General features: G+C 41.9%; 1 protein-coding gene across 1 annotated transcript; it reads left to right on the forward strand.

The window, feature by feature from the left end:
- The first annotated feature begins 6172 nt into the window (after positions 1 to 6172).
- Positions 6173 to 16993, forward strand: lmo4b (LIM domain only 4b). Its single transcript, XM_084547942.1, has 5 exons — positions 6173 to 6627; positions 8116 to 8356; positions 12767 to 12863; positions 13697 to 13852; positions 16051 to 16993. Exons 2-5 carry the CDS (start codon positions 8121 to 8123, stop codon positions 16057 to 16059), a joined length of 498 nt encoding a protein of 165 aa, XP_084404068.1. The 5' UTR covers positions 6173 to 6627; positions 8116 to 8120; the 3' UTR covers positions 16060 to 16993.
- Positions 16994 to 17691: the final 698 nt, after the last annotated feature.

Consider the following 17691-nt stretch of genomic DNA (forward strand, 5'->3'; position numbering starts at 1 on the left):
GAAGAGTGAGAGTAAGGGAAACCCTAAGGCAAAGCCCCAAGACAAACAAGAGAGGCATCTGTGAGTGGAAGTCATCGTCAGTCATCCTAAAGAAATTATCCCCACCGCCGTGTGCCGCTGATCAACGAGGAGCTGCGTGTCAGACCGCGGCCTCCTTGCAGAAAGACAAAACCCTCTTTCATTATTGGCACGTTTTAATCTACCTTAAAGGGAGCAGATATTGCTGCGTCTTTCCACTTCTTTCATTTGAGGTTTTAGAATAGATGAATCTGTGGAAGGCAGTTCCCGACTGAAAGAAAAATTAGTGAATTGAAGACATTCCACTCCTGAACTTAACAGCACAGTTTTAATAAAGAAGAAGCAGCATCATCTCCCACACTGTTCTCTATTGTATAACAAAGACGCATACAGTATGCAGTACAGAGCACGTCGCTGTAAATAAAAAAGGGAAAGAGCAGTCATTCAGTAAAGTGGGGTTAGAGCCAAATGAAATATGCTCCCAATTACGGCAATGGGTGTAAGGAGCTAATAAAGTGAATGTCCCTACAAGACACTGAACCCTAATGGATCCCAACTAATTTGCTTTGACTGATGAATTTCCCGCTCCAGTTGTGTGGGGTTGAATAATTATGAAATTTATCACAAGATATTGAGACTCATTAAGGATTCGCGACATTTCATTAAAACAACGTTGTTAGAGGCAGCACATGGTGTTCTGTTTGTGTTTGTACGTGTGTGCATGCAGAGACTCTGAGATAGTGTGTAGAAGCAATTATCCAACGATTAAAGCACTTAAAGGAAGGGCTGTTTTTGCTTCTCTGTCATTTAGTTTCTGAATTCCATCATTTCACCCCCCTCCCCCTCGCCCCATCGCTGAAATGTTTTCTGGCTCTGTTGTGCACATTCATTATTGTCAGGGGCTTCGGTTGTGTTTGGAAATGCGCGGGCTTATCCATCAAGCTAAATCTGTTACATTTACCAGAAACGTCATGACAAACAAGTTGGTGTCATTGTATAAGGCAGGTATACAAAACCTTTGTGGACACAAATGCGCAGTACATTTGAATATAGCATGAGCCTGTGAAAGGGACAAAACATCAATCAGTGCCACCAAATATTGGGGGAAAAGCAATGTATACATAGAGGTAGATTATCTAACTCTAAACATCATCTTAAATATGCAGTAGCTTTTATAACAAAAGTCCTGATATGGTTGTAAGGTTTTGTGCGTTCCTGCCGGTTGCTGTAAAGTGTAACTCCTTTTTTCCCTACTATTGAATTTATTTTACCCAAAGCCATTCAACTCCTGGTGTACCAACAGATGCCTCCAAAACACTTGCCCCAAACGTTCAATTTGGGAAAAATATGGAGGGAGATGCACAACTTTTAAACACTGCTCACCGCTGGAAGATGACGCTACACGCTGGCAACAAGCACTGCACGGGATGGTTAGCCTAGCGTAGCATAAAGACTGCAGGACTGCCAAGCCTGGTCCAACGTGATGTTTCCTCAATCTGTATGGATAACTCCACAGATGTGAAGATACATCAGCATATTTATTTGGTCTTGTTTGTGTCAACCCAATAAATTTAAGTCCAATATTGATGCTTTTTGGTCTGTTTAGGTTTTCAACTCTTGGAGGAACCATCAAATTCTTTAGCTACTAAATACCCCTCTATGTTCACTTGAAAACAGGAATCTGTCATCTAGCAGTTCAGAGAAAGGAGGAGGAGGATCTCAAAGCAATCTGTAGAATGAGGAGAGCTTTGCTTCACATAAAACATCTGCGGTGTTAATTTATTTTAAAGCACACATGTTCTAAAAATGGCGAGCATCTTAGGATGTGTCACAGCAGCTGCAATGTCCATCAACATGTTGATATTCTGAGCCACGACTGCTCAGTGACTACACGGACCACACCCATGCTTAAACTAGACCTTCATTTTGATGTCTACCACACTCCTGTGATTTTCGTGACTACAACATGCACAGTTGCTAAGGTGTTGACCAAATCTGTCCACAGACATACATATAAACACGTATTCCGGTGAGTTCCCCAGGTCTGATACCATTGTGCCTGTGTGGTTAACCATAACAAAAGCCTGTGCTCACCAAAAGGGTGTTTTCTACCTCCCACTATGGTAAAAGCTATGCCCATGACTTTTAGTGTTGTATGTCCAGAAATAGTTTATCCAATTTAGATATAAATGATAAATGTGTTTTCTTATTCCAGGTTTTACAAACAGCTTTCAAGGTGAGATTTAGAGATCAAGTAGCATATTTTCCAAAATGTGGAGGAAACTGTAAGCAGTTGCTTGCTGTCTACTTGCTGTGTTCGTACATGTGACCTGTGTGTATTTGTCTAAAATGGCACGATAGGTTTTGCTCGATTCACGGATCACTTTGAGTGAGATTGTGATTACATAATGTTTTATGCCTCGTAATCTTTAGGGCACTGAAGATGGTCCTGACACATTTTTCAGATTTGTTACTCTGCCTAGAGCTGATGAAATCAGGAACTACCAGCACAAGAGTGAAAGAAATCCACAGATGAGGCATTTATTGAGTTGTTGATTTCTGTTTACTCAGGCTTGCTTGTTCTCTGTTTGATTACAAACGATACTTGAATGAGATCAATACCACCAAATAAATGAGGTGAGACATAGTTTGAAGGGGCAATATCGAGCAGAACACTCCTTACTGTTTCGCTGTTTCGTGACCCAAGTTGAGTTGGAACCACATGGGAAAATGGAAACAGTACAGAGAATATACCACAAAACAAAGTAACACAGTCATGAGCTCAGATTGCAGGGTCAGATTACACAAATTCAGTCATTGTGAATGTACTTATTTTCATGCCTTTTCAACTACATATTACACAACTGTAAGTCAGTCGTATACATGAACATTGAAATGCAGAGTACTGAGCTCAATATGGCATTATAGCTATTGGATTTATATATATCTTTCAAATCTAATTTACTACTATACATACAGTATTTGCTAAAGGTTTAAGAATCCGATGAACATTCACTTTCTTTATGAGATTTAAATGAAAATATTAATTCATACGTCCTGCGAGGCCAGGCAACCTAAGGAAGTTACTGAACCATGCCAAAAATAGGTTTGGCAAAAAACAAAACATGTGCCTTTTACCCTTTGCTCTTTGGATAGATTAAAAACCAGCAAGATATACTGTTTTTATTAGAATTTGCTAGTTGGCAGGTTTGCCGTCACCTTTGAATATAGCCATGGTAGTTGTTTCCTCCATAGACTGTAAGCGTAGATGATTAGAATGTTTAGTTACTGCTAATAGTCTAGTTAGTTTGCTATATATCAATCATCGGTTGGGCTTTTAGCTTGCTAGCAATAACCTTAACTAATCACATTAGGCTTCAACACCCCAACTTAACTTACAGGAAAAATCTCCAAAGTTCCTTCAGAATATTCAACCAATTTAGTGATTTGACACAGACAATAAATCTAATGATCATATCCTGATGAGGAGTCCACTGGTGCCATTGCTTCTTTCAGATTTAATTCTTGGATGCTTTATTATCATTTATCTTATATATTATGGTAAGCTAAATTAATTGCCTGGCTTTAGCTAGTACAAGTATGAAGAGTGGTGGCATCAATCTTATTGGAAAGTTTATGTACCAGGCAGAATATCTTCAAGCGATGGCAACTACCACCTACTTGACATAAGATGTCTTCTACGTCACTGAAAGGCCTCTTTCAAATGTGTATACATATACAAGTTGCATGATTGACTTCCAGACTAGTTGTGATGCCACAAATCCAACTCCTAAAAGTTTCTGCAGAAAATTTTTGCAACACTCCTCTAGTATCAAACTGAACTTATATCTTTCTGCACAATGAGGCTCAAAGATCCATTAGAAGAGAAGGAGCAATGGCCAGAACACAGTTTTGACCGTAGGCGGACTGAAAGAAATTCCTTTAATGTGTTTTTAGGTGATTAGCCTTTTACTCATCTAGCAGATTTTACTTGGAGATGCTCCTGCCATCCTCCGTGCAGACCTCGAGCGGCTCCTTTCTATCCGTAGATAATCTTAACTTTAATCTTCTCTTATCAGTTGGCTCAGCTAACTGGATATCATTCTCTCTAACAGACGGGACACACACATGTGCAATAAAGTGAGTGTGACAGGCAAGGCCACAGGTAATCAAATGTGATGTTAGCACATGAGCGTGAGAGAAAGTTATGCTGACCTGCATGGTGTTTAGTTTGAAGACTGCCTGTGGTTTGCAAACCGCGAGGCTGAAACCTCTGTGCGTCGTAGTGTCATGTTAATAGACTTGAACGCTGAGAGAATCCCAATCTGAAGTTAACCACTATGCTGAATGTGGCTCTCTTGCTTTTTCCCACAGGACACGCAGCTTCATTATGAAGCACCGTGGTCTCCTTTTCATCTCCATGAGATCACCCCTGTGGGGAGTATCAACACTGCGAGCCACATCTGAAGCTCTCTTGTCCCTGTTTAAACATTGAAATAGTGTTCTGCCATATTGTTGTGTGCTGCTTTTTTCTTTTTTCCATAATTTATTTGCTCGGAAACTGCCACAGAGCTGAAAGATCTCAGCGGAGAAAAGAGGTGATCAATTTCTGAGGGAACCACTCCACCCTCCTCCTCTTCATCTCCCTGACCCCTCCACCTCCTCCTCCTCCTCCTCCTCCTCACTTCAACTAGCCATAATTATTTTGCAAAAGAGCTCCAGAAAAAGAACACGCAGAGTAATTTCTCTTGCCCAGTTATGAAAAGCTCATTAAAATAGGCCTGGAACAAACAAAGCTTTTCCTGTGAGGCCTCTTTTCAAATTCGTTTCATAATTTCCCTCTGTTTTAATCATTTATATCAATTAATCATTCCTTGGTGGAAAAGATATTCTTTGCAATCTTCTGTGGGATTTTTTTTTTGTTCTAGTGAGTGAGAGGCTTGATGAGAATGTCAAGAGAATGTGGCTCAAACCAAGGTGGAGTAGCAGTGGCTTTGCCAAAGGGAAATCAGCTTGATGTAGCACAATCTCTTCGGAGCTGCAGGAATAATTAAACAATTAAGGCAAGAAAAAGATCATCTTTATACATCTGACGTCTTTTCTAATGAAGCCGGCGGTATCTTATGAGAAAGATGTTTTGTCATGTAAAACCACCCAACCCGGTGAATCTCAAACAACTTCTCTCTAAGACAACTTTTACCCAATAGTAACCGACGTTGTCACCAAGGTGCAGCACTTTAGAGTTTCTTTTAGTAAAAGCTAAACATAAAAGAGATGGATCCTTCAAAGCAGCGTTAGACAAAAACAAAAAATAAAAAATTCAGCACCACATTATTTTCATTAAGAGGTGAGGCAGTTGCTTCCAGTCTACCTTGTTTTTGATGTCTCACGTGATGGCGGTAAAACCCAAACTGTAAGACTGAATGAATTAAAGGATCTGGGCCAAATCGGGGTCTTGCAGATTAGCCCTAATAGGTGTTGAAACCAATGACCCGAGGCTTAATGAGGTTGTAAACGACAGCAGGCCTCGCTGCGATTATTTTCAGTGACAGACGATGGCGCCACTACGCAGCTATTAGGCCCTGATATATCCCAGAGGTTGGAGTCACCCTCGGTAAACCAAGTAGTTATTGAACGTCAACTAATTAAACTCAGACGTGAGATGAATGTACCCTAGTGGATGTTGCCATGCAGCTTTTCCTTTAAAACGTTTTTTTCTGAGTTTACAGGCAACTATTTAAAATGTACGCGGAGAAAGCTTTATTATTCCCAGCTATTAACGCGAATCCCTTCCTTCATGAAAATTTGCTGTGGGCGACTAAATAAGATTTTAAATCTTTATTGTAGTTGATTAAATAGTCCACACATCAATACTTGACTTTCATAACTGGTTTCTTTTGTGTCTTGAAGTCTCTTAAAGCTGTCCCTGACCGTGTTTACACATTAGACACCGTGTCCCTTCTTGGTCCATCTCACCTCCGTTTCCATCCTCCTCTGTCTGCGTGTCCAAGTCAATCTCGCCTCCCTCTGATTGGCTGGAATTGTTATTCCTTCTAAATGGACTGCGTGCGGATTGGCTGCGGCGACGCCTTCGTCACGCGGCTGAAGGTTTTTTTCTACTGGAGGTTTCTTCCTGTCAGCGACACATGTAGAACAAGCAGCAGCTAACGGGACCCAGAGACCAGACCGGAGGACAGTCAACTGTAGCCTCCCCGCCTGCCTCATCGTCTCTCTTCTCCTGCTCTCTTCTGCCGAAACGCGCACTTCTCCGCTTTGAGGAAATTACGGCGCTCGTAGATCTGTAATTACGCCTTGCAATGGACTCCTTTTGTTCCAGCGAAAAAAAGAGCAGCAAAGCGGCAACAGTAAAACGGGAACCATCCAGTGGAAATACTATCTGATAACTCCATTTGCTCGGCGGTCCGCTTGTTGCCACTGAGAGTAGCCGAGCTCGAGGGTTCGCTGTCGCGCGTAGCTGGAGGCCGACCGCGCGCTGTAGTGCGTCCGCTTTTTACCTGTACTTTTTGGGACTGTTGTAGCCTACCTGTTTTCTACCTAGCCTCCAAGCCGTCAACTTTACAGCCATTACACTTAAAAGAGACAAACGAGGTGGGTGTTTGTTGATATTTTGCTGCATGGCGACGCGTTAAAATGTATTTTTATTATTGGTAATTATCGCTAGAATGGACTAGAAACTAGCACTGTCGAATATAGTTTATCTTTAACGAATGCTAGCGCAGATATTTCATAGCCGACATCACTCCCCTCCTCCTCCTTATCCCCCTTTTACGCATTTACTAATGCAAATGTGTGGCCACATTTCTTTTATTTTCCATTAAAGAGCAGCAGCCAGCGTACAGGACCTTTTAGCGCATGGCTGCCGGATATGTTTTTCCCTCTTCTCTCCCTCTCTTCTATTTCCACGACTTGGTCTCTGCGCCCAAATTGCCTGCCCGTGTAATTACTTGAGTTAGCCCATTTAAGTTAAAAGCCACCCCCCCATCCCCATCCCCTCCTGTCCCCTCCATCCCTCAGTGAAAAAAAAAAAAAAGAAACTCCTCTCTGAATGAAACTTGACGATGGCCCGTCTTGTTTATCCAGGGAGTCACTTTCAGGTCGGCTTTTTGATTCATCTCCTTTTAGATTTAATCAGCACTAAGGTACGCTGTGGTTTGTCCCTAAGAGCCATCGCTAATGGGCTTACTGAATGCTTTTCTCTGTGCCCCCCACCCCTCCCTCTTCCCAACTCTAATTAGCCTACCTGCCTTTCAACAAAGATTTGGCTTTATCCAGGCAAGTCTGCCTGACCAAATTGGAGAGGATTACATCTGAAAAAGCCCACATTAATTTCGTGGGTGAAACAAATGCCTGCATTTCATTAGATTAGAACACTTAACATCATTACTGGAGGCCTGTGGTACATGAGGGCTACGCAGTAAACATCGGTTCATAGTATTCCTTACTCAGGTCAAAGGAATCGCAAGCATCAGGTGTTGGTAAACACATGTCAAACTGTTTCTCATGTGAGTTTGAAGCAATTTCTGTTTTCAGCCTAGTTGCACACATTCCTTTGTGTTTTGTAATAACCACCATCTCTGTACAGCTTTTCAAACTGCAATGGAGTGAAGAATTATGTGGTGAACTTTTGTGCTATTTAGAAATTCTTAGGACAGCTCAACAAAGGCCAGGGCTACGTAATTGTTCTTGTAGCCCCCAGTATCATCAGCTAACAGACATTCATCATGAGAGGGTGAGTGAAGCAGTAAGACGGAGATCAAGGTCAGATTAATTCACTAAACAACTCGTAGGTGTCTTGTAGCAGAACCAGATTCGGAACTGTTCCCGTAGTGAGATCAGATGTACGTTGTTCTGCAGCTGCACAAGCAGCAATCTTTCCAAGTACCTTGATTTTTTTTTTTTATCTGGTCATTGAACAATTATGACACTTGTTTTGTGTGTGGTTTACCTGATTGTGTAACTCAGCATGTCCTGACTTATTTATGCACACACAATATTTAACCTGGTAAGTATGAACAGCAACCTCCTGGGTGTGACTTGAACAACCTGATATCCTCTCCTCTGTGTGTGTGTTTTTAGAGACAATGGTGAATCCCGGAGGCAGCAGCCAGCCACCACCGGTGGGCACAGGTTCTCTGTCCTGGAAGCGGTGTGCCGGCTGCGGGGGCAAAATCGCTGATCGTTTCCTCCTTTACACCATGGACAGCTACTGGCACAGCCGATGCCTCAAGTGCTCCTGCTGCCAGGCCCAGCTGGGCGAAATCGGCACGTCGTGCTACACAAAAAGCGGCATGATCCTCTGTAGAAACGACTATATCAGGTGAGAAAAAGACCTTGTATGTGTTAAGTGGATTAGCGCCATTGTTTGACAGTTATTATCAGCACCTGAAGTAACTGGTGTTCTTATGTTATAGAACAAGTTCGATTATTCATTTTACATATTATATGATTTATTTTTAAGAACACTGTGTTTCTCATAGACCACATAACTTTTCCCATAAACATTATGCGCTCTGTTGACATAAAATCAAATTTAAAAAAGGGCTAAATGAAAATGGATCTTTGGTAGTCATGCAATGAGTTTGGTATATTTCTGCAGAACATGTGTCTCTAATTGTAGTAATGTCATCAGCGCTCATTAAAGCAGGCTGGTTCTGGTCTCCCTGGTCTGCCCTGATAGACACCAAACATGGTGCCATGTTGACAGAGCACAAAGCGAGTCTGTCCTCTTTCATGGCCAAAAGAAGGACAGAAAACTGCTCTTGTTGGACTTGCGTTAGCACTGCCAAACGCGTACAGGGCTTTTTTATTTTGTGTTTTTTTGTGTGCTTTTTAATATATATAATGGAAAAGCACCGTTTAATTAGCAAAGAGAGCCTTTTTGAATATTCTAGTAGGTGTGCCAGACACCTAACCAGAGCTTGCTGATGACACTCACTCTGGTAATGTAGAGCAGTCTGATGTGACTAGACAAGGCACAGTTTACGGAAAGTTCAAATGCTTTCTTGACTCATCCAGAGGAAGATTTTAACTCGCTGTTTTTGACCATGTGTCGTCAAATAGAATATTTCCGTTGCTTTAATGTAAAATGCATGTGAATTCTGCACTCATATTCTAAAGGACGGAGCTGCACAACAGTGAACATACAACACTGCTATCAAATCTGTACGGATGATTCAAAATCTAAAGTGTGCCTGTACGCTCTCACACCCACCTCATAAAAAGGATGGGGAAGTCAATGGGGTACTTCATCCATAATGGGACTATAACGTAATTAAAATTGGAAGGGGGGAAATGTGGATACACCTTTCCACTTGTAATGAGAGCATGCTTGGTGGAAGAGCTAAAACGCATATTATGGAACCATGAGATCTCTGCAGAGATAAAGATAGGAGCGGGGGAAAAAAAACATCTGACAGTGAGTCCACACAATTAAATGCTTTAATTATAGTCCCCCTCCATTTCCTTTAGTCCTGATGGGTTTTATCTAATGAGATCTGGTCCCTGGCTTGTATCCGCTCCCAATGACGTGTCCGAAATGAATGAGAGCCACACTGCAAACAAAACATTTAATTAACCAAATTGGCTTTTGAGAGAGAGCAAGAGAGAAAGACAGATAGAGAAGGGGATTATTGTGAAGGCCATTTGCCGCTGTTTTTTTCCCCCATTCATCTTAAAGGGGCAGACTCGTTTTTTTTTTGTAACAGACTTCTAAACAGCTCATACAACATAAGTATTTGGCTGTAATTTTTATTGATGCAGCTGACATGATTACACACATTTGACTGATCAGGAGTGGAATGCTGGGTTCGATGTAAGCCTGGCCTGAGATGATACCTTCACAAACATCAAAAAATGTACTTCTCTGTGTCTCTTTTCTGTGCTGTGCGGTCACCCAAAGCTTTAGCCTGCAGCCAAAGTTTATTGTGGGGATCGTGTTGTTTTAAGCTAGAGGTGATATTATTTCTATGCGCTGCTAGTAAAGGAGAGAATTAATTTACTTGTGGCTGCTGGATTCAGGGAGAATGCTGTCCCCTTAATTGAATAAGCCTAGGTAATTAAATGGCACTTTTCCAATAGAACGTGTGAGGTAAATCTAATAGTTGGTTATTTAATATCACTTTGAAGTCTGCCCACTCAAGCACTATGACAGCACAAGAGAATGTGAACTATTAGGCCAGGGAAAAAAAAACGGGATCTCAGAAATTAATTAAATCGCATGCAATTTAGGGGAAACGTTTATCTTGATTTGTCATAACAGAATTAATTCAAGGCCTTCAATTCACTTGGGGCCAGATCTGTTACTCTGAATTAACCAAGTGTAATTTGGCTGATCCGCCACCGCCACCACCACCACCTCCACCACCCAGCCTCCACCCAACCTCCACCCCTACACACACACACACACACACACACACCTCCCCATCCCCCTCCTCCCAAAACACATGCACAGCACAGATCCACGCGAACCCTCCCACCATCCTCGCAATCTCCCCATCCCCGGCCCCTCCACCCTTTTCTCTAATGCAGCTCTTGCCATTATGCAAAGCTCCGCTTCAGTATCAATATGGCCTAGTGCTTTTAAGGTGCTTTGGCTGCTGATGTAGAGAGGCATTTTTAATGGACTGTGTTGCAGAAATCATTGTTGTGGGGTAATTTTACCCTACTCAAAGGCCTTGGTGAATGAGGTCTGCATTTACCAGACAGCCTAGCAGCAAGCCATGCTATATTTCACCCAGCAGTCAGCGCTGAAATGAAATCCAATAGTCATTGCCCATATAGACAACAGACAGCTCCAAATGTGTTTTTTTGTTTGTTATTTAATTTAATCAAAGACAGATCCACGGGTGGAAGACAACAGATAAATCAAGATAAAGCCATCCCCCAGAAATGTAGTAACTGATTTTTTTTAAGAGGCCAAAAGCAGAAACCAGATGTGTCATTGCAATTAAAAGAGTCCCTTGGCCTTAATTATACTGACCTGGGGTGTCGACTTCACCTCGGCGCTGTAGTTCACTGGCAGGAGAGGCCATTAGAGCCCAAGTTCAAACTGATACAGCAACTTAATTGAGCACCTAAAGGCTCCGGCTCCTTAAATCAAATACTATCAAGAGCTGTCCCCCGGTAAAATAATTAACCTGCTACGAGTACCACGTTGCTTCGAAATATAAAAAGGCTGCAGTGAAAATGTCCCGTTACCTTTGTATCAGCACCTCTCAAAAGCTTTCACGCAGCGGAAACTCCTCGAGGATCAAATTCAACATGAACACTCAGAACATATTTTCAATTTGAGCGAAGTTGGAATTTTCAAAGGAGCCGAAGGAGTTTTGAAATGCAGAAATGCCTTGCAGGAAAATTGTAGTTTAGCTCCTCCACACACATCACATGAGCACAGGCGTCTTAAAGCAAGGCATATATGTTCATTTCCACTATCATGTTTGTCCCAGCGAGAGCAGAGAATTGGCAGTGTTGTGACAACAGTCTCCATTTAATTAGTTTCTGAAATTGAGTTTTGATGGAGCCTTTCCAAATGATGCCAAGACAAAATTTGCTTCTGCCTAGGCTGTCATTTCTGTGTCCCTTTGCAAAGAGCTCTGGCTTGTTTGTTTGTCAGTATATCTAACAACTGCTTGGGTTATGGTTGGGATGGTAGAGGCATTTATTCTCTGTCTCGCCGTGTGTTTGTTAAATACTTTTCATAAATTTGTCCTCAAGAATGTCTGAGTGAAGACTTTCTTGCTGTTGTTTTGCTCTTTCTTGTTTCTTTTTTTAAGCCAAACAACTTAATCTGATGCACACACACTAATGTTAGCCACTCCTTCCTATCCCTTTCTTTTTCCATCTCTCTCTCTCTCTCTCTCTCTCTCTCTCTCTCTCTCTCTCTCTCCCCCCTTCTCTTCGGAGCATGTCACATGCCGTGGTCTTATTTGATTGCTTAGGAAAAGTGCAGTGATAGAGCAAACACCCGGTGAGATATGATGACAAATGGGTCCAGATCCCAGTAAATTACTTTCTGCTCAAATCGAAATTTCATTCAGTTTGCTGCTCACCGAGATGAAGTAATCTAAATTGTGGACTCAGAAGGAAGATAGAAGGGAAGCTGGAGCAAGCATTTCATTATCAAGAGGCAGAGGGAAGGAGAGAGAGAGAGAGAGAGAGAAGGTTAGGGACGAAAGAGATGAGCAGAAGCAAATCTAAAGTGTTGACACCATGATTGAAAAGGTTAACCCATGCACATTATATATCAACCCGAGTAGCTACGGGGTTTCTAATGGAAACACGGCACTGACAGAGCATTCACAGGAGTCCTAATGGCAAAAGCACTATGTCTCCGCCTGGATGTACAATCAAATCCTCTTAGGTCCTGATTGCTTATGTTCCAGGTTATTATTAGGTTGCAAAAAAAATGTGCAGCAAAAGTAATATGCAGTTTCAGTGCTAGATGCTTGTGGAGAGCTGGGTAGTGGAGGATTCATTTTTCCTGTTGATACTGTGATGATTTTCTATTTCTTCTCCTGTATGCTTTCCCTTCAAGTTAGAAATGGAGCTGGGGAATAGCGAACTTAGCACTGAATACCCTTTTCATTCAGTCACATACTCAGCAGACAAAAGTGTGAATGCCACAGTCCATTACACAAGGCTAAATCTATGCAAATGCTTAAAACGGTTCCATAGTAACAATCTTTCCTTTTCCTCACCCCTTTTTTTTTTTTTTTTTTTTGTTTTACAGATTATTTGGAAACAGCGGAGCTTGCAGCGCTTGTGGTCAGTCTATTCCAGCCAGCGAACTTGTGATGAGGGCACAGGGCAATGTGTACCATCTCAAGGTAAAACTCACGTTCATTCTGAGGAACTTTCCACTGGATTACACAGTCTTTAAGCTTATAGCCATTGATCTGTTTGTTGTACAGTGTTTTCTAGACTATTGTAGGAAATGGCTCTGACAGTCATAAATACAGTAGTATTGATTTTAATGAATCATAATTTCATAGTCAGTTTGGCCCAAGATGTTTTGGTCAAGTTTCTAAGTAGCACACATATCTAGTAGCTAGTATGTGTGTGGGGCAGGGCTAGTAATACATTAATATAATAAAAATTCTAATTAAAAATAAAAATAATTATTCCCCTTTTTGATCACACATGGGGAAATTCTCCCTCGGCATTTAAGCCGACCATTGGAGCAGTGGGCTGCCACTTCTGTAGCGCTCGGGGAGCAGTTTTGGGGTAATTAGGTGCTTGGTCAAGGCACCTCAGCCATGGACATGAAAAACTATTATATAAAACAAAAAGATGACCACGGGTATTTAGAATAAAGATCATATTGTTAAAAAGCAAAAAGTATTTTATTTTTTTCCATTTTAAATTAACCTAGTAGAAATGGAATTACTGTTTCTCACTATCCAGCAGCTTCTAGATAGTGAGATATGTTTCTTTTCTACAACTGTTGTGATTGCAAATGAATACATTTTTGCTTATGGGATTCGTGGTAATTGTTGGTCCGACGCCCCCAACCTTTGACCAAAAAAACACGCAGTTGTGCAGACCTCTTACAGCTGTTCATTAACTTGTGTGCCTGCTACAAGGTGTTATTACATAATAAGACTGAGTGCTGCCCCGGGTCTGCAGGCCTGGTTGTGATTGGTCCTCTCTCTGTCTACAGTGTTTCACATGTTCCACCTGCCGGAACCGACTGGTCCCCGGGGACCGGTTCCACTACATCAATGGCAGCCTGTTCTGCGAACACGACAGACCCACAGCGCTCATGAACGGCCATTTGAGTTCACTGCAGACGAACCCGCTACTGCCCGACCAGAAGGTAAGCCCATCATTACGGTGGAGAGAGCTCCCGAGTTCTTTATCTTCTTATTTCAAAAATGTGAAAGGGGTTCACAGTACAGGACGAGTCGGTAAAAGCTTGTCATCAGTCAGCTGGGGTCATTAGCAGGAAAAGAAAAACATCTGTAATTTTCTCGCCGACATTTTTCACTGTTTACATCGATGTCGGAGACTCGACTTCACTGCAAGGCATGCAGCAGATATTAAATCTAACAGAGCAGAGATGAATTTTATTTTTAGACAGCCAATGGATTTTTCCATCATTCTTGTTGGAGGACACGCACTCAGAAAATCTGTATTACCCGTCAGCAGAAAACATGTAAAAATGATGCTTTTTTGTACTGCTGTCCTCACACTCTGTTTGTTATGAGTGAACGCGTATTTGACTAATCTTGAATTTATTTCGCCGTCCCGAGCCAGACTTCCACATGTGCTGAAAAATGACACGTGTTGCCATTAATACAGAGTTTTTAAAACACCATCTACATGACTGGGTTCACCTGGGCTAGGTTATTACTCCTAGGCCAAAAAAATCTGTAACCAGGGGGCCTGAGGGGTGAACAGAGACAGCAAGCGGCAGCAGCTAGTATATCATGAAAGCTGTCATCATGGCTTTCCCTGATTTGATCTTGATGCCTCCAGTGAAAGCAAAACAGAAGGCCTAATCATATACGAAGGATAACTTCATTCTTCAGGATAGCTTCATTCAGCCCGCAGGAGATCTAATCATTTTTGCCTCACAACAAGCAGCTTTATTGATACCTTGTCTGCACACACAGCACACTGAGAGATATGGGAGGTGTTTGGAGTGTGTCAGAGTCTGACTGAAAGAGGAATTATATTGTTGGGAGCATGCATTTCACCTTGAGTGGTTCTGTGAGTAGAGGAGAGGTACAACTCCATTAACCCCCCTCCCTGCCTCCCTTTACGTCACCGGCCTTTTAAGGGCTTGTCACTTTTACAAATCTACTCTTGAAGCTCTTAGAGCTCCTCACATTTAAATTGAAAGCCGTTGCATTATCTAGCTTAATTTTAAATGTCTGTTTAAGTCCTTACTCCCACCCCCAGTGTCTCTTGTAGCATGGCTGGTGTAGTAAATATGAGGCCTCATTGTTTATTTATGCGCTAACATCAATTGTAGTGAAAACTGCTGAATTATTGATGCTAAAATGCAATCTGAATATTGGCCCTGGTGCTTTAATTATAGCAGAGAGAGAATTATTAAATAAACAGAGACACATCACTCAGTGGGAACAGTCTCTTGATGCTTTAGTTATCTCCACGAGCGAAAATAAGAAGAATAATTCTGCCGCTCGAGCACTTTATCACGCAACGTTTCTTTTGCTTGAGCAGAATTTGTACGGCCTCTTAACAACTCAGACTTGGAGCAGGATAGCAGCCCTCCAAATCAATATGGCTCCAATGTATCAGGCTGAATATAGAAGCGCAGCTGGTTGAGCAGAGGAGGGAAATGAAGCCGTCACAGGGTTATCTGCTGACCGTTGCTTTAATTATATGCAATTTGGCTGTGACATAATTGGTGTTGTTCACGATCATGGCGTAGGACATTTGATGCTCATTTATTAAGCTTTCTTCCCAGTTTCTTCCTAATCTCTTTGTTCTGAACAGACAAATTACCTCTCTCATACAAAGCTGCTTTGACCCAGGGGAGTGAGACCCTCCCAGCGTCAGTCACTTTAATTAGCCCCCAAGTAGGAGTTTGCAATTACTAATAGACTGAAGCCCTCCTAGTGATCTGAGGGATGAAGGGAAAAGTAAATCGCCCCTCAGAATCATAGAGGAAAAAAACAAGAAAGATGAAAAAGTTGAATGCTGGTGGAACCCAGACAGATAATTGTCTTTCCTCCCCTGCATTTCTGTGTTTCACAGGACTGAACACCTCCTGCAGTTATGTTCGAGCGCGCTTCTAATTATACCAAAGAGAATCGCTTCATGAATGCACTTTTAAGTTAATGCAAAGTAAATGGGACACCAGATGGTGTTCAAAGCCTGGCTGATCAATAAATTAAACACCAGAGCTGGTGGAAAGTTGATTTATCGGGGGGTGAAACATTTCTGACATTTTGTGAACTGATGCTCTTAATGACGGCCCAATATCTGCTCTCTTTTTAATTGTTTTATTTATTTATATATATTTTTTTTTCGCCCATTGTTCAGGTGTGTTAGACGGGAGCCATGCAGGAAGCAGGATGTGTGCCTTCATTTTAGCCCTTACTCATTGTCACCCGAGACAGCGTGGATCAGCAGCACCCCAGCCTTTTTAGCTGTGCTCCCAGGCCCTTTTTCCCCAAAGGAATCCTCGACCCATCTTACCAGTAACCTGACTTTTTATTTCTGCAACCCATACCCAACGCTCAGCCTTCAAACCTTGGCTTTTCCCCAAATATGGGTGGATACTTGCACTTACCGCACCTGACTACGGATGCTGAGGACTCTGTGACCTTGGGATAAAAATAAAAAAAGCGAAAGATCGAGAGACCGATCAGAATCCGATGGGACTCTTCAGGAAGAGAAAATTAAATAACGGATGTTTTGACTGAAGCGAAGGAAAGAGAAAAAGACTAATGAGGTTTAAGAGATGCAGGTTTTTCAACTCTGCACATTTGTTTAAAGACGTTTCGGGGGAAAACCGGGACCTTTTAATTTTTTTCCTCTCTTCCTTTTCTATCCTCATTTCCCAGCAACATGGTGTTTCCACTTTCTATATTTTAAGTGTTGTCAAAGGGGAATGTGTTTGTTTTTCTTTTCTTTTTTGGTGGTATATATATAAATATATAAAAAGACGGGGTTTAAAAAAAAAAATTCTGTGGCATTTTGTGGAAAACAAATCATGAACACTCTCTTGGTGTATTTGTAAAACTACCATGTATGTACAGTATGCATGTAAATGTCGTTGTCCAGGCGTGGCTACAGTACATCCGACCCCTCCGCACTCAGCTCCTCCCTTTGGAACCCATGGCAAGCTGAAGAAATTTGCTCATAGTCAGTAATGTAGAGATCATCACCAACATATAAATGCTGAATGAAAGAGAAATTTATTTGTGATATTTTCCGAGACATTTGCTCCAGTATGGTGTATTTAATTAATAAAAATATTGAAGATTTAAAAGTGTCCTTAAATTCATTGTACCACAGTTATAATTAGCCTGCTTGAGTGTGTAGATGTAGCAGTGAGTGCCTAGGTAAACCCCGATGTGGGTGCATTACTCGTGTGAACTAGCACTGTAAATCCCGTTGAAGACCCTGCAGCGCTGCCACTCACTATCCAGCGTCGCTATCATCAAGGCGCATGATGAGCGTCCAACTGAAAATGGATAAACATGTATCCTCTCTCTTTCTCTTCAGATGACCGTTTGCTATTCATCACTCTAATACCAGACAGAAATGGAGGAAAATGTCCCTTTGAAGATTCAATTACTGCAGAGAGGGAGAGAGGTGTCTGTCTTTGGCAGGCACAAATTGAATGGGCTATTTGCAGAACAAATTGGTGTTTGAAGTCCTTGCAAGACCTAATAGGTCTGAAGGAGGGACCCGGTAATGGCTGATGCGCTTATCTGCGCAGACCGCGGCCCCCAGTGAGCACGGCGCTGACGCTGGAACAGTGCTGCTGCTGTACGGAATGAGACTTTGATGCAAAAAATCTGCACGAACACGAGAGGAAAAGCGGCTAAAGAGTAAACCAACAGGAATTTAAAGGTGATAAAAATCATTTAGGGCAGATCTGTTCAGTGAAGTAAAGGCCAAACCATGGTGATTTAGAAATGTTCATGCATGAATATCAACAGGTTCACATGCATA

This window comes from Chelon labrosus, assembly GCF_963514085.1.
Source record: "Chelon labrosus genome assembly, chromosome: 7".
NCBI classification, from domain to species: Eukaryota; Metazoa; Chordata; class Actinopteri; order Mugiliformes; family Mugilidae; genus Chelon; species Chelon labrosus.